At 37.9% G+C, this 24,879-nt stretch overlaps 1 protein-coding gene across 29 annotated transcripts in view; it reads left to right on the plus strand.

Moving 5' to 3' along the window:
* Nucleotides 1-24,879, plus strand: part of mub (poly(rC)-binding protein mub) — a 672,225-nt gene that overhangs the window by 617,952 nt on the left and 29,394 nt on the right. For 23 of the 29 annotated variants that reach the window (XM_065218846.1, XM_065218781.1, XM_065218837.1 and 20 more), the window contains one exon: nt 5,226-20,536. The exons of 4 other annotated variants lie outside the window; for them this stretch is intronic. In XM_065218846.1, the coding sequence (XP_065074918.1) occupies nt 5,226-5,664 (439 nt within the window). In that variant the 3' untranslated portion in view covers nt 5,665-20,536. Of the gene's footprint in view, nt 1-5,225; nt 20,537-24,879 lie in introns of those variants that run through there. 2 more of the 29 variants (XR_010517496.1, XR_010517497.1) reach the window with 2 other exon arrangements.

Consider the following 24,879-nt stretch of genomic DNA (forward strand, 5'->3'; position numbering starts at 1 on the left):
AAAAAAAAAAATGTCGATGAAATTCTACGGATTCGAACATTTTTGGCCAGCTCATCACTTTAAAAAAATAACTTTTTGAATGACTGTCTTTGAAAAATGGTCCTTAATTTTAGCAATAACGAACGCAATGGAAACAAATTTACCTTTCAACGAATCGTACTCCATAACAAGATATTAACACTGAGCAGCTTGAAAGAAGAAACTTCTTTCCAGTAGCTACTTGTTGGTTTCTGGAAGCTTCTTTGTAGAAGTTTCATACTAGAAGCTTTTAGAATCTTGCCTCTTTCTTAAATCTTATTCTAGGTGCTTCTTTCATCGCTTAGAAGCTTTCTCTAAAAGATGCTTCGAGAATTTTCCTTTAGAAGCTTGAAAGAAGAAACTTCTTCTGGAAGCTTATTTCTAGAAGTATCTTCTAGAAGCTTCTTTCATCGTTTAGAAGATACTTTTAGAAGCTTCGTTTAGAAGATTCTTTTAGAAGGTTCCTCTAAAAGATTCTTCGAAAGGTTTCCCTAAAAAAAGTAGGGTTAGACTGGGAAAAATGAGCACCCTTTGTTCACTTGAAAAACCTTATATTTTTAGAAACTTCACATACGTACCTTACAACAATGATTCTAAGATACAATGTTCCAAAAATTAACGGTGTAAATACACTGTTCGAATAAGTAGTGTAAATTTCTGTTCAATATTATGCACATAAATGGAGCGTCACATATCATATAAGTTTACATTATATATCATGTCAGAACTTGACATTTCATGCAATTTAGCATATATTGTATACAAAAGCCCATCTTTGTAAACAACATTGTTTACAAGTTGCTCGATTACGTGAAATGAAATTTAAGTTTACGTGAATGAATGTTTACATCACAATTCAAATTCAGAATTTTTATCTGTGTAGTAACATTTTTTTTTCAATATTTACTACATTGAATTGCATCAACGCGTACACCGTATGAAAGAATCATCTAAATTTCTGCGATGTATAGCGCGCAAGTTTTTAACGCTAGATTTGGCGTAATTTTACATGATATTTAATGTAAATTTAAGCGCAATATCGCATAAGTCGGCATTATTGCATACAAGCTTGTAAGGAATTCCCATGTTTATGCCAACTATAGCTCAAAATTAAAAGAGAGGAGATTTTACGTGACAGTTCAGATTTTTCTGTGTAGGTGCTAGAAAAGACATGGAAAAGCTAGGGTAGGGGATCATGCACTCTTTACGTAAGATTTTTTTATCCCAGCTCCTCTTTAGTAAGATTTTACATCGAAAGTGATGTTCTGTATTCTTCATGATTTTGTAAGGTATTCTGAAATTCCCGCCTCCCTTGTAAGAAAACGTAAGAAAATGTATTTTCTAGATTAAGAAATATATAAATCACGTCATAAGTGCATGGTCCCTACGCAATGTTTCAATGTTTTAATTGCAATTGTTGCATATAAAAATGAATGTCAATCTTAGGGTGGGCGTTTTGCCCCATCTACCCCTGTAACGGATTTTCTTGGATTGTTGATAATTTTCACCAAAAAATCTAGAAAAATAAAAATGGACCGGAAGAAAAATTACTTACTAAATTTACCAATTAATTTAAATTTACGTACTTCTACGTCAAGACCAGTGTTGTGTTCTTACGCTTATAACATAAATCACACATAACCAGTGGAAAATATTCATGTGAATTTCACATGATTGCTCACATATAATTTATTGTGTTAGGGTTAGGATCTAATTTCCGTCATACTGAGCACAACTCACACTTGACCCCTTTTTTTCAAATGGGTTTGAACAAAACATTGAATGACTTCTAAATGTATTTACCTTTCCATACGTCCATTAGTACTTTTTAAACTAAATTATCGTATCAAATGTATGAGTGACTCGTTCACATCGAAATTTAAGGGCGTAGCCAGGATTCGAGCTAGGGAGGGGCGAAAAAAAAATTACTATAGAAAATTTAACCAAATGCCATTTCACCGAACGCCATATCCCGAAAGCCTTTGTGTTGCTGAGTTTAATGTTGCCCCTCTCTGTCTACGCCTATGAAATAATTGATATATTAGATGTTTCTGCTCTATATGACGGAAATGGGTGCTTATACCGAACTCGTTCTCTACCCTTTGTGATATTCAGATATAAATCATTAATTTTGTTATTGGAAAATATTATGTGCGTTCCTAATAGAAACTATGTAAAAAATTTGTTCAGTGTACACCGGAGTCGCTTTTCACACGTTTTTTTATGCGGATTTCGGAATTTACGTTGTTTTTTTAGGCGAATTTAGGAATTTACGCGGATTTCGGAATTTACGCAGTTTTTTTACGTGCATTTCGTTATACACTGGAGACGCATTTTACGCGGTTTTTTACACGGTTTTTTATGCGGATTTCGGAATTTACGTTGTTTTTTAGGCGGATTTCGGAATTTACGCGGGTTTTTTTTACGCGGATTCCGGAATTGACGTGGGTTTTTTACGCGGATTCCGGAATTTACGCGGTTTTTTTTACGCGACACGTATCACCCTCGTAAAAAGCGACTCCAGTGTTCATACAAACACCCTTAATTTTTTATGAGTAAGGGCCCCACCTTACCTGCTCGTTTGGAACACTATTATGTAAAAATCGTTCTAACTTCGAGATAACAGTAAATTCATCAAAGCTCTGCGAGAGAATGTTATAACCCTTGAATTAGGGATCCGAAACATATATGGAATTCGTTTGATTACAAATGCTTGGAAGTTTGAGATATTTTAATTTTTTTAATCCAACTTTTACCCCACCTTATCTGATATCTGGAGGTTTAGCTAAAGGCGTATCCAGGATTCGAAATCGAGAGAAACATTTGTTTGATGATTGAGCGTTAGTCCGAAGGCAATTATACGTGAAATTTAACTACTCATCCATCTCAAGTAACATTTGCGGTTATGTTATGGTCTTATAAAAATCCAATATCTCGAATATTTCTCTTAGAAGCTTGAATATTTTCACAAGTCCGGGGCACTGAAAAATATGTCCAAGTCTAAGATATCTTAAGTTTTGCAATGCCCCAAAGAAATTTGAGAATTTCCTTAAATGATTCCATTCAAGTGAGAAATCTGAAAAGGATTTTCGCCTCAGACCATCGAAACCTCAAAACTTGTTTGATGGCCGGCAGTTTAAATATTTCTGTTAGTTTTAGGTCTTGTCTGGAATATTGATTTTTTTTTCGTCTAACGTTGTTGTAATTACGAGATCTCATGAAGTCGATTTGATGAAATCCAAAAAAAATCAAACTCTTAAAATCTTGATACAAAAATGTAAACCCTGGATCCATAACAGTCGCAGATTTTTCTGCAGAACACTTTAGGAATTCCCTCCAGAAAACTTTTAAAATTTACTCTTCAATGATTTTTATATTTTCTATAATTCTCACTAGAATTTGTCCCCCTCCTTAGTTTACTTTCAAATTCCCATTGAATAACGCTCAATCTAATGATTGATTTTGGTCAGAAAAAAATACCTTTCCAAATACAATGTGCTAAATTTTACAATAGAGTATCATATCAACATGCTGATGGTGATAGAACATTGAAAATTATCTATGAGTGAAATTTAGTTTTTAAGTATTATTTTTAGCGCAGATGTCAAAAAATCCTCTTTGAAGTAGAATTCACGAATTTCCTACAATTATTCTTCGAGATTATTTTGGGTTTCAATGATACACAGAAAATCTCCTCTCGTTTAATTTTGAGCTATAGTAAGCATAAACTTCGAAATTGCTTACAAGCTTGCATACAATATTGTAGATTTATGTGAAATTGCGCTTAAATTTACATGAAATATCGTGTAAAACGTGTTCATATACGAATCAGGGATCGTTTAAGCACTCGCACAGCACGACCCCTCGTTTAATTTAAAGCTAAAGTTGGCATTACAAGCTTGCACATAACATCGTTGATTTATGCGATATTTCGCTTAAATTTACATGAAATATTGTGTAAATTTACGGCAAATATAGCGGCAATAATTTGTGTGCAATATATCGCAGAAATGTACATGAATTTTTCATACGGTGTAGTTCTATTTTAAAATTGTAAAATTGCTGATGTTGTAATGTGTGCAAGCAAAAGTTCATAATAAAAGCACACTGCACGTCTCTTTCGGATTGAGATGTGCAAACACAGAGTTGTGTACCTACTCGTCGGAGATGTATGCGAATCTGTCGTTTTCTGTCTATGATGATAATAAAGCCTAATAAGAGAAAAAAAATAAGCTTACGTAGTTTATTTATACTTAGTCCCAAAGTGAATACCTTCAGTTTTTTGGACTTTGGTTTGATTTATTAATGACAATATTATAGTAAAGTAGATGTACCCGTTATAGCTGTACGTTCCTATTATGGTAAGTTCCAATTATGGCCTAAGGGGATTACTTAGGCCATAATTGGAACACACCATAATAGGAACGTATGTCCACTGGTACACTTACCCTAACAGAATCGTCATATCAAAAAGTGAATCGTGTCTCAAAAAGCTTGAAATCCTCTGTTATAGTGGAAATGCCGGCATCGGTAATCCCTTTACGAATTATCGTCAGGCGGTAAACAAAATCCGCCAGCACTCAAATTTGGCCAATCTATGCTCTGAAACTTTAAGTCGTTAATTACCATATTTCATTTAATTTACATAACGTAAGAATTCAAGAACGGAATTTTTTTTCCCTGAGCCAACACCATAAGTCGGCCGACTGTTCTGGTCTATGATAAAACAAGTAACTCAATACAGAGCTAAAAAAGGGCCTAACAGCTTACGTAAACAATGACTTTTTCCAGCTCTGTATCGAACTGATTACTAAAACAATAATGTGAGTCTTCCTTCGTTACCTTTAAACCACACCCAACTAAATTTGTACCCACCTGACAAAGGACTAGTGAACTCCAGCAATCCCAACGGACAAACGTTTACTCAATCCTCCAAGACGATCTCTTCGTCCGTGTGCTACCCCGCCTCGACCCTTTCGTGCCTCATCACACATCTCATTTCCAACTACCAACACAACCACCAGATAGCCCGCTACGTCCACCACAAACCACCCATGCCCCCCCCCCCCCACCCTCGCCCCTTTGTCCGCCCCAAACCCATTCATTCATCGTAATGCCTGGCCTGTTTTCCCCCCTACGAACCGCAAATCCTTCTTCTCTCTACCTAACCGGACAACTTCCTCCTTCTCTCTCTCCTTTCCCAACAGCGTCGAACTGCAGAAGGCGAACCTGGGCGATGAAGCTGCCGCCTCTGGAACCGCCAGCACCGGTAGCTCGGTGAATCCACTGCTCCAGAATTCCAGCGGCAGTACCGGCTCGAGCAACACGGCGGGCAGCTCCAGTTCTGCTTCCGTGGCGAGTGCCAGTGCCATCGCGAGCAATCCGCTCGCTTCGGCCATTCCTTTAGCGCAGCTGCTCTCCAAACCTGGTGCGCTGAATGCCCTGACCAGCCTGTCGGCCCTCGGTGGACTGTCCGATCTGCTCGGTAATCTGTCCAGCGGGGCCACCGGCGTCGGGCTGACCTCCATTCAGACCACCGGTGTCAATCGACCGAAAACGACCCGGATGCGATCCCCGAACAGCAACACCAGCATGAACGGTGATAGCAATAAGAAGAGCGAGCGCAATAAATTTAATCCCTACTAGAGTGGGGTTGCTCCCGATGTGTAGTAGAAGTAGCCAGGAAGTAGGAGAACGGTCGCGGAGCTTAAAAGTAACTTCCGATAAAATGCAGCAGCAGGAATCCTGCGCGCGAATATGTGTGTGTGTACGTTAGAGTAGAAAGCGTAGGGACAAAGTTTAATTGAGACGACACTTTGGATGAAAGTCGTTTTTGCTCTTTTCTGTTGAAGAAGAGAATCGGAGAAAGTCAAACATGAATTTATTATAGAGCACTGACGATTGGAAGAAAGGTTCTTTTTTACATTTTGTCAAATGCGCTTCGCATACCTGCTCCAGCTATAAACCGAAGATTCCCAGTCAGAATCCGGTTGGGGCTTGGCAGACTGAAGCAGGCGAGATAAAACATTTATTTATAGAATTTAATTCAATTAAGATTTAAAATAGGATCACGATCAGCAGCCGACGGCAGTGAAGAGAATCGTAGAGACAGGCGAAGGCAGAGTCGTTCGAGCTTTCAGTTTTTTTTTTTTTTTTTTTTCGTTTGTTTTACTCAGTACCGTTTTGATTCTATTATTACTATTGCAAACAGCATACCTAGTAGCATGCTGAACCAACAGTAGAGAGGCAGTCATCCAGCAGAAGTAGAGACTCCAATTGCGTTTCGGAGAATTTGATGGCCGCATGCTATAACTATATTTAGTTCCGTCGCGAAATGGTTACAGATTCCTTTTTTGCCATAAGCACGCTGGCAGAATGCGCGCCGTGCTAAAATTAACCGAACTGTCACTGAAAATTCTACCCCGGTCGGTGATACGTTCTCGAAAGAACATTGTAATTTACAAATTTATTTTGTAACGCTTTTGGTTCTAATTAATGATAAACTACGTTATACATTTACCGAATCACACAGTGCTCATTTTGCGGCAAATGTTGGCTCTTTAGAATGTAGATTTCTGTAGGTGTTGAAAACGAATTTGACGTTTCAAGGAAAATGTAGTGAGTTATAGTTTTTGAATAAATAGTTTGGTATAAGGTTGATCTGGAGATTAGAAATGCAAAAATAGTTGTAGAGGAATGGCTTCTAAATTAAAACTCACTAGGATTGGCTTTCGAACTGAACACAAGGGATGCTCGCTTACATGTCTTTAAGGACAAGGTTGATAGATTCCACAAATGGCCGTTATCATCAACCATGATAGCGGCCACTTGTGGATTCTACCTATATTGTCCATAAAATATGTTTCTTTGATCATTTAACTTCTAAAAACCATTACTCTACTCCAAAAATAATCAAATATTTAGGTAATCTTAAACCTTCGTATTCTCACTAGCTAAGAACCAAAAACAAAATCGCAATTGATACGAAAATTCTTCCTTATGGCTTAAAATGACTAGCCAATAAGCTCCATCGCAACGAACAGGGCTCATCCCCTACCAGTATCTTCCGTGGCCTGGGATACCGCTTGGCCCGGAAGGTATTTGGCTTTAACTTTTCATCCTCGTTGCCATTTCCTTTATAGGGGCTGTGATGAATGCCATCATGCAGAACAGAGTTCATATCAGAAGGCGAACGAATCGTACGGATCCATCACAGCATCATCAATATGAATTAGACGAGAGCCACGTTGCTTTGAAAACTCGCCTCATTTGACTTCGTTTTTTTTGTTTGCAAAAGCAAAAAAATGGAATGATTTTCAACGCAAGCACATCAAACATTCCCGTCGTTCCGATGAATGATGAATGAGAGGAAATCTGTGAATTCCGCCCCAACACCCATCGACGGGCATCAGGTGCCATTGGAAGTCGGTCTTTAATGAGAAAAGACGCTAAACAAGAAAAAAGGAAATCATTAAATCTCGAACCTCGGTAACAACGAGCCGCTTTGGAGGCGTCGTGGAATGCGTTGCAGCAGTGATCAATAATTCGATCCTAATCACATTAATCCAAATTAGTCGCCCGTGTAATCTGACGCTTTCGGGTCGGGTGTGCGTTCTTTCATGCGCGGCGAGAGACGGGGCGTAAAGTTTTGTCGAGTTGGTACCTTTTGCATGCCTCCTCAGAACAGAAGAACCGGGAAGGGATCCGGGAATGTGGTGCCTGTTTTCTAATCTTTTTCGCATCATTCTCTCATTAAGTTGATTAACTGTTTTAATTATCTGCTCCTTCTTCGGTGCCGCCGAAGGCTGTTGGTGTACGACAAGGGGTTGCTTCAGGATGCCACTATCGCTGTTGTTCGAATATGAATGGGATGTGGAAACATAAAAAAATTGAATTATTGAAGCATTATTGAATATTTAATGAATTTGATGTTTTAAAACCATTCCTGTTTGCTTATCCGCGGTGATTGGTTTAGCAGGTTATATCGTTATTATAGTTTGAAGGAAATCCGGTGCATTAGAACGGAATTGTCCCTATTGCCTTGAATGGTGTAATCTATCTTTATGAACAATGGCATCAAATAACTTGATTTCATAACGGAAATGTTCCAAACTAAAATTACATAAGGTTTGTAGAATGTTAACTTATGTTTTAACGAAGACATCATATCAAGAAGACTGGCAACTTTCCAGAATACAGTAGTTGTGGTTGAATGACTGAGCAATGATATTCGTATAGGGTGGCTTTTCAGTCTCGCCAAAATCTAAATCCTGTTATTTTTGTTTGGTCCAAAATAAAAGTAAAATTTTGATTTTGCCGAGTCTGAAAAGCCACCCTAAATGAAAAAATAATACGCAGCGGAAGCAGTTCTAAGAGTAAAGAGAAAATATACAAACCAGTCTGCTATGAGTTGCCAGTCTGCTTAATATGTTGTCTTTGGTTTTACGAAGTATGGGTCAACTTCAGAGGAACATTTCCAAGTCAATAGCAAAGACAAATTAATTTAAGACTCGACCTTCTCCGATTTGCCTGAAACTTTGAATTATTATTTGTAATGGTCAATCATTCACATTTAAGCTAAAATTCGGCCATTTTGAATAGGTCAAAAAATGTCAAAATGGTGTATTCAATATTTTTCAACAAAATTTGATTATCATAACTCCAAAACGTCACTTCCAATCGTAATGACGTCTGAGACAAAGTTGTAGGAAAAAAATATTGTTTTTCAGGAAAAATATACACGGTAAAAAAGTGATTTTGAGTTAAAAATTAAAAAAGGGATTTTTTTTATATTTTTCTTATTGGTTGTCTTTATTAAGAAGAAAACGGTTTAATCTAAATATACGTTTTCTTTGCAAAATTTCACAAAAAAAAATTGATACAGCAAACATTTTAAAAATTTGCCCCAACTTTGTTGCTCAATGATTTTTGTTAATTTTTAAGTTTTTTTTAACTTTATTAGCGAGATTTTTAGCTGGCTAGTTTATCTCGTTTGATTTTCAAGTGTCCTACTTAATAATTCCACAGAAGCTACCATTTATCCTGAGTATGTTGATGATTTTTTTTAAATATTGAAAATTATACACCACCCAAAACTACTTAACAAATTCGAATTCGAGTTATGATTTGTTGAAAAATATCATATACATCGCGTCAGATAGGAACTACCCTGAAGCCTTTCTGTTTTACTATAGAGAGCTTGCATGAACTCTAGACATCCTATGAGTTGATTACAGAGGTCTAACGGTTTAAATCTAAAGGTCTTACAAATCATGGGTAGAGGCCTTCCTTTTTTATATAGAGGTATGGAGTAGTGATGCACCGAATAGTGCTATTCGACCAGGTACATAGGGCGTTTACATCAAAACGTTATCTGATATTCGGCCTTTTCTCACCTAGAAAGTGGCCGATAAAGTGTTTGATCGAAATTTCATGGTGGAAAGGTTGATATTCGGTCTAAGTATTCGATCAAACATTTAGTGGCCGAATACTTGGTGCATCACATCACGGTACAAGAGTAATTTTCTCGGACTTATGGGCACTATTATGTAAGTCGCTTCTCACTTCTCTTCCGGTCACTAGTCTATTTTGGTATTAAAGAAGTAATACCAAATAAGACCAGTGACCAGAAGGGACGCTCGCCTCGACTTATATAATAGGCCCTTTCTCTTAGATCGACCCTAAATTCAGATATCAACTTCAGAAACCTTCAGAGGCCTTCTTAACAAACTTTTATGATTTTTGGTAAATTTCTAAGATTCCATTAGTCAATAAGGATTATGAGGCCGTATGGTTGATATAATCGCGATGGCATTACAAGCCTATTCCAGATATCTTGCAGTCTACACCAAAAGGCTTCATGGGTAGACTCCAAATAAGTCTTAGACCAAGTCCAGATGTGGTAATATAAAAAAATCGAATGAATCAACTCTGAAGGTCTTGTAGGTTTAAGTCCAGTACGTAAGCTTTTAAGGAATTAAATAAATTTGTTACCTAAGACTACCTTCAGGGATCTTATGGGTTAACTTCAGCCTCCTGATCCCGGACTTTGAAGGCTTTATGAGATAACTACAAAGAGGTTTTATTTATCAGTCTCAGATGCTTTCCGAGCAAACCTGGAGATCAAATTGAAATCAAAATGGTCTGTTATGATGTAACTTATTTTGAATACTCCAATTTATCTCATTTTGGTTGCACCGCAATAATGAGGGCAACATGTTAACTATTGAATCAAACACAAAACTAATTCTGCTTTAAATGAAATCAATTTCATTACTGATTTTGCATTCATAATATTTAACTGAATATTGGCCTGGCGTGAATGTTTAGCATCCATGCTTCTCGCGCTGAAAGACTTGAGTTCAAATCTCGACCCGGAGTAGTCACGAATGACCTGAAATGTGTTCAACAAAACAATTAAACAATAATCATTAGTTCAATTTTCAACAAGACATTAACAGCAGAACTTGAAGTTAAGCTGCTCTCTTGTAAAAAAACTGAAAGCACAATATGTAATCAGACTTATTTCACTACAATTAACATCAAAATGAGTCTCAATTATGATAGGAACTGCAAACTTTAATATCGATTGGCTTTCATTTTGTTAATTGACTTTGCTCGGGTTAAGAGTCAGGCCTGAACATACTCATTATAGCTTAAATACTACTTTTCGAAATTGTGAAACTATGAGATATTATATTAATATTTTTTATATGTAAGATGCAAGAAGAGGAGGTAAAATTTGTATATGACACATAAAACCAGTCAATTTTGCTTTCAGAGAGTCACACTTACCTATTTAAGCTGTAATGAGTAATCGTCATGAGTGAGTACTATTCGTTATAGCTAATCGCTAATTGTGACACTCTAGAAGCGAAATTGACAGGTTGTATGTATTATACACAAACTTTACCTCCTCTTCTTGCATCTTACAAATACAAATTATTAATATAATATCTCATAGTTTCATAATTTCGAAAAGTAGTATTTTAGTTGTAATGATTATGTACAGGCCTGGTTAAGAATCAGACCTTAAAAGGGTAGTTGAGAGGAATTATTGATGATCTTCAGTCAGCTGCAGAGGTCTTAACTTCAGATATCTTATGGATCAACTAAAAAGTAAACAGTCCGCACTTGGTGTGATGCGTGTAATGGTAACACCCGAAGTCAACACACCAAAATCTAATTATTCACTCCAACGTGTAATTTGTGAGTACTGATGCCTTAAAAGCTACAGGCCTTCATTCACCGAAGGAACATAATTTGTGCTTGGTGGCCTCAAAATTGGTTCTGGAATGCTGAACTCCATCGTCGTTGACAAATTCAAGAACACAAGTGAAACTGGGTAGACCACAGATGGACCGAAACAAACCTAATGAGTTAGCGATGGATTGTAATCCGGCATGCTATCGCAATTGAGGCAGACCCTGCGAGTCAGGAAAAGGCATCAGCCCCTGAATGTGCCTCTGTTGCAATGTCCTGTCGGGTTTCAATCCAGCGTTTGCTAGCAGATTTCATTTCCGCCCATTCGTAGTGTGTAGCCGACCGACCTTCACTTACATTAATATATGTTAATATCAGTGGCGTTTCGTTAACCTCAATCTACCTGTGCACCAACTCCCAAAACATAAACAATTATCAAAATATTGCTTGCAATGGATTGATATCGAGTGAACTAGAAGATTAAGTGTATTTTTCAACCGATTCGAGTATGAATATGGCATTAAATCTGGTTTTGAAAGTTGGTCCACAGGTAAAAAGTGAGGCTACGGGACGCCACTGGTTAATATCAACTCCTGATGACATCGATGATCGAGCTCGGCATTTGAGATTCAGTTGTCAGGCTGCCAGGTATGAATTATATTCCGCAGGCAGGTTTTGAGTGGTCTCCACTGATTCGCACCACTGACTCGCTGGTGTGTAACACTTCCCAAGCAACACATATGTTCTGTAACAGTTTGTATAACCTCTGTATGACTGATTTTGGTTGTATAGCAGTTTGCTCAATATAATTCTATGAAGTTGTGTTACTTGGGTTCAGATTTCACAACTTTCTGATTTTAGTGCATTGATGCACTTTTTTGATCTCCAAATGTTGCCTAAACTCGCAAAGGCAGAAGTGCTTTATTCCGCAGTAAAGGGTGGAGTAGGATTTTTAGAAATATGTCCGACACTACGAAGTATCAAGGTCTATGGATGTATAATAAACATCACAAGGAGTAGGAAATGGGGTGACAACAAACTTGAACTGCCTCACTTGACGTCACTGATATAAACCAGCTCATAGTTAAATCCAGAAGCCTTATGGATCAACTGATTTTATGGGTCAACTTTGCATGTATTGTTGAAACGTATTGTGTCACCACCACCATCCAAATGGGATACGTCCGAAGGCCTGATATCGATCCATCACAGAGATTTTGGGTCATCTTCAGAGGTCTTGGGTATCTTATTACAGGATCAACTATGGTTAGAGGTTATATTCAAAAGCCTTATGGGTCCAATCTATAGGTCTATGCATAATTTGCAGAGAGTTCTTGGACCATCTTTTAAAATCTTACGGGCTAACTTTAAAGGCTTTATGTTTTAAATACAGACACAAGTCAATTCTGAAAGTCGTAGTGCTTAGGAATTGTTGAAAAGTTTGTATGAACAACTGTATAAGCAGCGGGATTAAAATCGCTCAAAAATTATCTACGTATTTGATGGACAGCCTCTTTTGGGTCAAATCCGGAGATCATGATGACTCATGTTTAGAAAATCTTATGGAACAGGATGTCTCATAAGGGTAATTTCATTACGCAAACCATCAATGGGTTATCGATAGTGCTCATCGTTCGTTTTTTTTTTTGTATAATTCGTCATTTATCGTGGACTATATGACAGCATCTAAAAAGGGCAATTCATTAGGGGCGATCATGAACATTCGTAGAATAATAATGATTTCACCGCTAAACAACCGATTATGTACTTTTTCAGACAGTGAAAAGCGTGAAAAGCTGACATGCCAGTCAAAATAAGTATGGAAATGCATTATCTCTTTGAAGTAGTTGGCTGACAGGAAATAGATAATGTTGTGCTCGATTGCTGGACACTGTGGAATTGAAAGTATTGAAAAGATCGATGCTTTAGCAACACAACAATTAGCAAGTCGGCCCATCATCATTTTGAGGGATTACCAACTACACTATCAAAATGGTAGAACTTGGAAACATATAACGGTTGTGGTCAATTGGATCCCTCATATACAAACGCCTTAACTTTGACAAAACAAGAATTTCACTGTGCACTGTGAAAATAAACAAAATGCTGGACGTTTCGGAGTGGAAGAAAATGATTTATTCAAAAAAGGATATGTTTGTAAGAACTTAAACCTATGGTAATCACCGATACAATTTTCATTTGCCGCAATTATGGCCTCAGCATGCTTCCGGAAAAGGTTCTGATAATATAGTCCGAATTCATCACACTAAGATTATTTCGCAGATTTCTGTGAAATTTTACCGAAATCTCAACAGCTGAACTTGTTTACCGAAACTTCGGTTCGGTGATTTTTCACAGTTTTCCAGTAATTTTTCACAGAATATTAGGAATCTGTGAAATAATCTTAGTGTGATACCTCTTCATGCGCGGGTCAATGTTTGTCTGAGGCTTGCTGTACTGGAGTGGCGTTTGGCACAGGTCTTGGCCTTCATGACGCGCCACACTGAATAATCCAAGGGACTAAGATTGGGGATGGATGGCGTTTACATATCTTTCGGTCAGAACGGCAGATGTTCCTTCAGCTGTTCGAGGTGTGACATGGTGCCCCATTTTGCTGAAATACCACATTCGGCTCCGGTTCATATTACTCAGTAATCCACGGAAGGACATACATACTAAGAATGTCGATATACACCTCCGTATTCACTTTATCCCCTGGTGCAAACATCATCACGCATGCGGTAGACTGGAGCAAAGTCATATTTAAAGCTTCTGTAACTGAGAAGGGGCTGTTCACATTCCACGTGGACAGTTTTTAAGAAGTGCTAGACCCTCCTCCCCCTGCGTGGGCAATCATCTATATAAATGTTTAAAGCATTCACCCCTATTCTGTATTTCGTTTCGAACGAAATTCTCATACAAAAAAATATTCTTTGTATGAGAATTTCGTTCGAAACGAAATACAGAATAGGGGTGATTGTATGGACCGTGGACATTTGTCAACGCCTTCCCTAAACTCTACCCGGGTTAGGGAAACCCCGATGGTAAAACCTAGACGGGCTATTTCAATGCAAACCGAGCAGGTCTATCCCGGCCTAGAAAGGTTTGGTTTGCTAATCCCCGAAAGGTTTTAAGTTTCATGAATAGTGGTAGATGCATAAAAGCAAACGGAATTCACCACAATGGATCATCAATTTTTTTGCAGTGGTTTGGTTCTCCATCAAGCAAGGATGATAATCCGGCTTACAGAATGTACCTTGCAATGTCTAAACCGGGTACATTCAAATTCACAATTCACTCGAAATCAATATTTCAAACCGGGTGCTTGCGAGGTGACATTTTTTACTCGAATCCCATCACTTCTCAAGAGTTTCCCTGTGAATCACGGCAACCGCCGGCCGACGCGCTAGGAGGTGGAGAACATAATTCAATTTGAGAGTGTTATCCCCCTCACATTCGCCTGCGCTCGTCCAACCAGGAAAATAAAAAAAGCGTTGCTGTGACACTCACAAAGTATACCTGTGAGACCGTGGAGGCCCCACATCGTCGGTACGGTTGCCGTCGGAATGTTAGCCGATCCCGCCCTCTCCAGTTGCGCTTCGGTAATGTAATTGTAAGCAACAGAGCGGAAAGGGGAGATTCGAACGGAGTCAAAAAAAAAACATCGCCAACATATCACTTAACAGCGCACGGGATTTGGCTGTGTATCGCCATTAGAGTGTCCCAGGGGGCAAACCTTCTTCACTCTTCATTAGAACGTCAACCGAACGAGTGCGGAACTTTGACAGTGCCGAGAGGTGTTTACCGTTGTTGGTTCCCCTTGGGAGGTCACGAAAATTGGCTTCAACAACTGCAGTCAATGTTCGGGGACATTTTTTAGGAACCTATTCTTTGCAGCACTTTTGCAGACACCAAGTAAAATTGATCACCGTCCAACAAACGAGGACTGGACTGGCCAAATCTTCTTAAAAGTATCGATGCCACGTTTGTCTTTACGGTGTGGAAACTTTAAGGTCTTCCTATCAAGTCTTGAACCTCGCACGATGCTTAGTGGGAGACAAATTGAAAAATAATATTTTTTCGGCTACTCATTCCCCCGGTACGGTTAATTTTTCATCACTAAAAAGCTTAAAGCGGGGCTTCTCAACAAATGGGGAAATAATTACCCCTACCGCCAATCACCGGGAAAGAGGAAGCGAAATGTGATTTTATTTACCCTCGCTGCTTCCGTCCTTCCTGCAACGCGGGAAGCAGGGAAATTGTCCTTCACAGCAAAAAAAACTCAGGGGCAGGAGAGGTAAGGTGGAAATTATTATCTAACCTCACCCGTCGTCGTCGTCATCGAAGGGAAGCCTATGGTAAATTGTGGCGTACCTACAAGAATTTTCTTTTTTTTTTTCGTCGCCTGTTTGTACCAAGCCATAAACCGAGAGGAAATGTGCTCTTAAATTGGAAGATTAACTCGCTTTTCGCGAGGGATTTGCCACGTGTAGGTAGATCATATTTTAATGAGAGAGACAGACTCTGAGGTTCAAGTTTTCCCTGTTTGAGCGGAGGCGAAATTCGTGTGCGTACGGAAAAAAAATAAACAACCGGGAAAGTTGGTAGATGGAGGGAAATTAAAATTGTGTAAACGTCGGATTTTATGACAATTTAATGATTCAATTTGTAGCCATTTCTCCGGCACCACTGTTGTGCGCGATGCTGGTTGTTGCGTGAGCGGTGGCACTTGTAGAGGGCTACGACGACGACGACGACGATGTGCGTCCCCAAATGGACTGAGAACAATCATTTTGAATTGAGTGCTCATACTTTTATTTTTTTTTTTTTTTTCGGAATACGCTGCTGCAACTGTCATTTCCACTGACGAGGGGGGATAATCTGGTTTGATGGATGGGGATAATGTTCGTGGAAATTAATTTATTAATTTGGAAGGAATGCTTTCGCTTGGAAACAGAATACAGAAATGAATGACCGTTGGAAATGCGCAGGACGAATTAGATTCGAACTCAGGGGGGAAAATGGCAATTTGATCAAATGTTTAACTTTCAGTTTTGTTGAAAATGAAAAACGTTGATCATGCTTGAAAATTTGTGAGGAGTCAAATTTTAAGGATACATGTTTTTTAATAGTGTAGTGTGACGGTTTCGGCAATAACTTTAAGGCCTATAATCGCATATGGATTTTCGTCAATTTTGAGCTATCGACGCTATCCACTATCAATTGGCTTTCATATTATATGAAACTACGGACTTCGATCATGTCAAGTCAGTTTGTCCCCACAAACAAACTAATCGCATATAAGTCCCATTCTGAAATTCATTATATCAAAACATCAAAGCTTCATTGCATTTGATTTTACCTTGAAAAAAATATCAGTAAATTTACTATGATTTTTCAAATATTTACATGCCTAATAGATCTCGGCAAAAATTACTGAGAATTGCCGTACATAAAACTAAGTGTGTATGTAAGCCTCAATTAGTCTAGTTAGCTAAGGCGCAGTATAACCAAGCAGCAGGATGCCTGGCCCAGTATAGAAAAAAAAATCAGATTGAAAATACACATTTAATAAAAGTGAAGAGCAACTGGTGAATGTCACCTTCGGATTACCAGTATGGATGATTTACGCAACAGATGTCGCTAGTAAAAAATACGGTGATTTATTTTGCATGCACAAAATCGGATGCTCAAACGGTTCCAAATTGGGTTCTGATAAGCCTCCCAAAATTTTAATTTAATTAGTACGAAACTGACTAGGCACAAACCATTGGAAGTTTATATGCAGCATGAGAGAACCAAACTTTTTGTTCATATCTATCTTGCAATTCACCATATCGCTTTGCTTCAAAAAATGATAGCTGTGCATGTAGGAAATTTTCTCAGCTACAACTTTACTGGAGATCACTTTTCGATGAAATGTAATGAACAAATGTTAGTAATGATTCAAGTCTTTGATGTGTTATGATTATGCTCAATCAACTGTTCAATGTTGCCTTTGGTATTTCTGGCGCGTAGAATAGAGCACAAACAACATAGCTACTATTTCACACTGCAGAATACAGTGTTGGAAACAAAGCAGCTGCTTGATCATGCCATAAGATTATCAGCCTCTTAAATAATTAATAACTAATTAATTATTTACGTTTGACGATCTTTTGCAAAGTTGTAGCTGCGAAAATTTACCATAAGAATAGCTATAGAACTTTATAACAGTGTAATATGGAAAAAGGCTTGAAGGCATTGCACAAAAAGTTTGGTTTTCTCACAGTAATTTTAATATAAACTTCAAATGGTTTGTGCCAAGTCAGTTTCATACCAAATAAATTCAAATTTCGGGAAGCTAATTAGGACCCGATTTGAAACTGTTTGAGCATGTTTGTATCAGTCTAGTAGGTATTGTTTTCAAATTTAATTCTCGATTCAATTTTTCTTCTCATCATCGTGCTGTCGAAGTCTTCACTCCTTTCGGTGTGATTTTCATCATCAGCAGCGAGGATTGCCTACGTTTTGCCTGTGAGCACTGATGACATTCACTTGACATGGTTCTACGTCTCACTGTGTGACAATACATTCTGGCAGTGATGGTTAATTGGTTCGCTGGTGACTCACGTGAGTGGCGTAATATTTTACATCGCTGATCGACAGGTTTTATATGACAAACACATGCTTTGCAACCTCTTGTAACATGCAAGTAAAATATGCAATCATGACATCATAATTTCGAAAATTATGTTTATACGAAATGGCCATTCTCAAACTTCGTTGAACAATGTTGCTATTCCGTCATCAAAGGAAGAATTGCTAGTTCGACATTCGTTGTTACTAGAGACCGAACACACCTCTGCATTTTCAAGGCTGTCACGGGAAGGACGTTTTTGTTAGTTGGAAGGGTAAATTGGATCTGGATTCACTTTTGCATGTGATGGGATCTTTTAAAGCGTGATGTGATTCTTTCAATTCAGTAATGTTGAGGGGCCTTGACTAGACCCCCTAAGAGCATCTGCTCAGTTAGCAAAATCGGTCGCCACCAAGCCACTTAGCTCCTCACATCACAACAAACCACGGTTACTGACTATGCATTTGAACCAGGCTCAGACATACGTCATATTCAAACGCACTAAAATATACAGTGTTTATTTGCAACGTTTTCTTTAAAAAAAAACACGGATATCGAGGAGATATCCACTAAGTACACCAATTTTGTTATGTTGAGTCGTATTCGACTCAAGTCGGAGTTATTCTCATCGACCGTATGTTGAGGAAGATTCTTTGGAATGACAAATGCGTTGTTATGTGGTTTTAAATCACTCAAGCAGAATATAGATTTGTGTGTTTCTAAATATCTGTATACATTGATGTTTCCTTGAATAATGAGTATAAGAGGTTGTTCATAAACTACGTGGGCATTTTTTGAAAAATATTGGAACCTCTTCTACTCCCCGTATGTAAACAGTGCTTCATACACAATTATTTGAAAACTGAGAAAACCGTAGACACCGATCAAGGTAAATATTAGACATATCACTGAAATGACGGATAAAACATCAAAATAGAACTTTGCTTAGGTTGGCAGTAAAGGGCCAAAATCGTGAATAATATCTCAAATTGGATTCCCAATTCATAAAGAGGGGACGGTACCTAAAAATCGCGACGTATTAAGGCTTAATTATGCTCTAGACTTTAAACTCTAGGAACCACATTATAGTCAAATATGGTTATATATTTCGGTCCTAGAAATAGATTTTAATGTTTGTCGTAGAGTGTAATTAACCATACTGCACTAGCCTCCACCACGTTATACTGTGTTTCATGTTTACATGTGATCTCAAATTAACTTTACTTCAATGTGAACTATGCAAATTTGTTCTATATTCATGGATTTTTCCCCGAAAATCCAATCATGCCCCTCTTTAAAAATAAAATAATACTGACAACGTCAAACGAGCGGAAAGCTATTGTTTGCATTGAAAAGTTTTCGGAAATTTCCGCAACCACTCGGGGTTGTTGCTTTCAATTTGGTGGAAAAAGAAGTGAAAAAGCATACGCTTCCCTCACGCCCCCATCACGATGGGGATCATTATTATTATTACTGTCGATGAAGCGATGAGGATTGGAGCCCCAATCGAGTATTCCACCCTCAGTGAGGGGGAGTGGGAGCCGAAATGTGAACTCCTTGCACATTAAACGTAGAACTCATCAATTTTCATTTCATCGCTTTTCATCGATATGGCACAAGTGAAAATATGTGTGAAAGTACGAGCTGGCAGATGTCTGCTCTCTGTAAAAAAAAACGGCATTCCATTTCAATGTGTGCCATGTGCAGCGTTCCCCAATGGTCGATATCGATATCGATATTTATTATTTACATTGCAACCACTAATTGGAGTTTGGCAATAATATTGCCCCCCTCCCTCACATAAGCTATTCCGAAAATGATCTGTAACAATGTTCGAAGCCAATCGCTAGTGAGCAACTAAAAAAAAAACAATGATTCAAATCGCAGCCAACGAACACAGTTTAGGTAAAAAGTTGAAATCGCGAAAAATTGCAGTACAAATCAATGACCGTGCTTCTGATCGGAATACTATAGTAGAGATGAAGATGTTTTTAAATAAATCATTTCGTTCTAAGTTTTATTTCTATTGTAATTTTAACATACTCGGTGACCGTTTAGTTCGTAAGGATTTTTGTGCTTTAGGCTCCGTTTAGTACACGTTAGCGCCACAGACGTAGAGGAGAAACATTCTCCGAGTGCAGGGAAAGTTCTTGAATAACCTCCAAAGGCGGAATACAAATGAACATTATGAATAATATGTTTGACTTACGTAGAGTAAGATTTTAGTCGAGAATTTTTGCTGAAACAACTTATAAGCTGTCAAATCTTGATAAATTTTTGTAGTTTTTAGAAGGAGGACATACAAACTTTACTGTAAGAACCCATAGGTTTAAGTTTCAAGTAAAATCAAGTAACTATTCTCTATATGGTTCACGTTAGTATATGGGAATCACTTGCATACGAAATCCAATTTTAATCCAATCCAACTTGTAATGTATTTAATCACCCTATTCTATTGAATCAAACGTTGCAAAACCAATCTCGACACGTGGATATGTTAATCCAACATGAAGCCAATACACATAACCAACAAAATTAGATGTTACAACCCCAGTTGATTGACTGTAATGACATTACCAGACAGGAAAATTCGAAGAAATGAAAAACAAAACATTATTTGATGATCCAATTGTAATCAGAACCGTAACAATGAGTTAATAAAGATAGACATTGAGATAAGTCAAAAAGCTAGCAAAATGAACGCGTTTTTCGTTGTTACCAACTAACAAAAGCCTAGCAACTAAGTGTACTTTCAGCCACTCGTCAGCCTCTCGCCTGCACTGCAAACCAGGATCGTCGTCGACTTTCCCTACCACGCTCTACCAAGCCACCAAATAACCAAGACAAAACCACCTACCATTCCACCACGAAAAAAAGGAAAGGTTCGACCTTCTTTTCATTCGTCTTCTTTTTTCTCAAATCCATAATCCATCCAAATTGTCTAGAAATGTAAAATAATCCGAAAATCAAACCTTTAAATCTTTATTTCTTCTTCCAGCTTCCAGATCCAGCAAAATCCAGCAAACAAACAAAATCTCTTCTACCCTACCAATCAAATTCAACCGTAAAAAAAAAATCGAAAAAAATATCAATGCTTCTTCAAATACCCACCTCACCATATGTATATCACCAAATTACTAAGCATCTTTCCAGAAGTCCACATCAATCGTAACACCACCTATCACAGCCCTGAAAATCACCTCGACCTTCTTTGTCGCGCGCCCGTACACACAATATTCACCAACTACCACAACCACCACCACCACTACCACCAACCATGAACCATACCATCAACCAGCTAGAAAAAAAAATCCATCGACTGGTGGGCAACCCTGAGCAATCCTCCCGAACATCCGCAACCCTGCCCGTTATGCTCCCGGAGACGGAGTGGATCCGCACTAACCAATTTTTTTACCTGCATAACCACACCGATGTGCACAGTAATTATCCATCACGACCACCATTCCAGTAGAATCCCGGTTTGTTGTTAACTCCATGCCATGTACAGAAGCATTAAACCATCTTGAAATTGTACAAAATGCCAGCACATTTTTAGGAGTCGCAAATCACCAGTGAGTTCGTTTGTTTTATGGTTTAAGAGGCCGCGCATAATCCACGTTGACAATGATAAAAAGGAAATTTCCTAAATTTGAATCTCTAACGTTGTCATGTTGTCGAGGTGGTTTACGAGCGACCCCTATTGTGGTTTTAGTGCAAACTGTTGAAAGGACATTATTCGAAATCAGGTGTTTTTTAGCGTGGTTTTTTTTTGTAGGTCAACCCAAATTACCCATACAATTATTTCGCAATTTATAAGCACAATGTACGTACAATTTTCCCTTGGTGCTATCATAAAAATTCTCTTAACAATTCTTCGACGTGACAGTGTCCTTCAATTCCAGTAAAGTCGAAAGACATACTACACCAGAATAGTGCAAAATCTCATTCGGGTTTATGATCGGGGATTCGGGGTAATGATTTTCCTTGTATTCGGGGTACTAACATTGCAGCACAACCCTTGAACAGTTACAACTCTTTGAACTTTTTTGGAGATGCAAAACCACGATAATTATGTTGGTTTTGTATAACCCCTGTTATGTTTTTTACAGATGTAAATTGAGAATAAGGTATATTTGTATGGTACAAATACCCTATGGTGCCCGTTAACCGCTCACTTCAGAACAAAATTATGTTTACAACATAGTTGGAGATGCTTAACGCCATATATCAGACTTAATGTGGTCATTTTATACGATAGATGAGGAGATGAAAGTATAGAGTTGATAGTTCCGTTAGAGTACGGCAGAAAGCGAGCAAAGGTTAATTTTGAGGAAAGCACGAATCGAATTAATCATCTCCTTTACCAAACTTCCCTGTTGGGGAGGGATGGTGAGAGGTACCCGAGCAAAGTCTGAGATCAAATTGAAATTTTGTGATTTCGCTGATAATGATTACTCAGGTTGCTGTCGTTTTGATCGTTTTATCGGTTAAAATATCAAAATTGAGAGCACACACTTAATCTAGCTCGGTAAAATCTCCAACAGCCGATTACCTCGGCATTTATTTTTGCTGATATCTCTGCAAAATATCTGTTTGTTAGCTGATATCTCAGCAAAATGTTATTTGTTAGCTGAGTCTCGGCAGTTGTTTTACTGAATCTCAGCAAAATAAATTGCAGAATCACTCGGCTGTTGGAATCTCGGCGAAAAATTTTAAGTGTGCAAATAAATCTTCCTGCGACATCACATTGAAAACTATTTCTGCTATCAGTGAGAGCAAACTAAAAACTAAATTTGATATCCATTTTTCCTGTTGATAACAAAACAAGTATTGAATTTGATGTTATGCTAAGGCAATGAAAACAAACCCGCAACAACATATTTATGAAGAGCAAATGTAAAACAAAATGAAAACAAAATTTGGTATCAAATTTGTCAATTGCGCAAACTGAAATCAAATTATGATTAGTACTTGGAGTACTTGGCACTGATGAAGTCTGCAAGTAGTAGACGAAATACGCGTATATGTCAAAAGAGAAGCAATTATAACGGAATTAAACGGAAATTCTCGCATGTGATATATCTCGAGATCCTGACCAGATAGAAAGTTACTGTCTTTGACAAAGTTTTTCAGGAGGTCATAGCCTATTGCTTGGTACTCAATAGTCCAGAATTTGCGCACTACGCAACGCTAGTATACACGTGAAATTCTCATATAAAATATCTCGAGTTCCCAACCAGATAGAAAGGTACCGTCTTTGGCATAGTTGTTCAGGAGGTCAAGGCTTTTTCGTAGGTAGACAGTAGTTCAGAGTTTTCTTACTTTGCGGCGCTACTATACATATGAAACTCTTTATATAAAATATCTCTAGAACTTGACCAGATAGAAAGTAAATGTATTCGACAAAGTTTTTCAGGAAGTCAAGATCTTTTTTTTTTGGGTGACAATAGTTCAGAATTTTCTCACTATGCGGCGCTGAAATACGTGCCTTTCTCGCATATTCAATAGCTCGAGATCTTGATCAGCTAGAAAGTTGCTGGCCTCGGCAAAGTTGTTTAGGGGGTCAAGACTTTTTGGCTGGTAAACAGTAGTTAAGAATTTTCTCACAACGTGGCGTTAGTATACAGGTACACTTCTCGCATATGATATACCTCGAGATCCTGATCAGATTGAAAGTTACTGTCTACGACAAAGTTGTTCAGGAGGTCAAGGTCAGGCAAGGAAAATCATTTACATTCATTTCATACATTCATTAACATTCATTTGCCTCTAACTTTTTTCACAAAAGCATTCCGCAAAATGATGTACATAGCTTTTGTAGGCTTTGTTATTAGCTACAACTTTTGCTCATAACTCAAATCTGTATCTCTTATGCATCACGAACTAGAGCGGGCAGAACTTGTTACTGTTTTTCAGTGAATGTAAAATACATTCACTGAAAAAAAAAAGTAGTGGCTTCTGTTCGCTCTGGTTCGTCATGCATCAGAGATACGGATTTGACTTGTTAACAAAAGTTGTAGCTAATAACAAAACCTACAAAAGCTCTTTAAATCATTTTGCAGAATACTATTGATGAAAAAAGTTAGAGGCAAATGAATGTAAATGAATGCATGAAATGAATGCAAATGATTTTCCATGCCTGGTCAAGGTCTTTTGGCTGGTAGACAGTAGATCAGATTTTTTTCACTTCATGGTGCTAGTAAACATGTGAAATTCTCGCATATAAAATATCTCAAGTTCTTGACCAGAAAGAAAATTACTGTCGTCGGCAAAGTTGTTCAGGATATCACACAATTTTTGCTCGTGGACAGTTGTTCAAAATTTTATCACTACTAACGCTAGTGAAATGTGAAATTCTCGCCTGTGATATATCTCGAGATCCTGGCCAGATAGAAAGTTACTGTCTTGAACAAAGTTGTTAAGGGGGTTAAGAGTTTTTGGCTGGTGGACAGTAGCCTACAGTAGTACTCGTGTTACAAAAGTTGGCGCGAGTAACGGAGGGTTAAGTAAATGAATCTTTACCAGAAATATCCAGTGACGAAAAACACTGACAAGCAACCTTGGTCACTAGACTGATGCAAAATTTGAAATTTTTGCTCCACAGTGTTCAAACGGTTTCAAATCGGGTCCTGATTAGCCTCCGAAAGTTCAAACTCATTTGATAAGAAACTGACTTGGCACACACCATTTGAAGTTTATATGGAAATTACTATGGGAAAACAAAACTTTTTGTTCATTGTCTTCTAGCCTTTTTACATATTGTACTGTTAACCAATGCTATTGCTATTATTATGGGAATTTTTATCAGCTACAACTTTGCAGAAAATCATTTTTCAGCCAAACGTCAAATTAAATAGTTATTAATTGTTTAAGAGACTGATAATCTTATGGCAAGATTAAGGAACTGTATTGTGGGCAACACTGTATTCTGCACGCCATAAACACCAATGGTGCCTGCTGAACAGTTGATTGAGCATAATCATAAGACATCAGTGACTTGAATCATTCATAACTTTTGTTCCTAACATTTGATCGAAAAG

Source organism: Ochlerotatus camptorhynchus, unplaced genomic scaffold, assembly GCF_037179485.1.
Source record: "Ochlerotatus camptorhynchus isolate MF236.1 unplaced genomic scaffold, CSIRO-AGI_Acam_v1.1 ptg000008l, whole genome shotgun sequence".
In the NCBI taxonomy this organism is placed as follows: Eukaryota; Metazoa; Arthropoda; class Insecta; order Diptera; family Culicidae; genus Ochlerotatus; species Ochlerotatus camptorhynchus.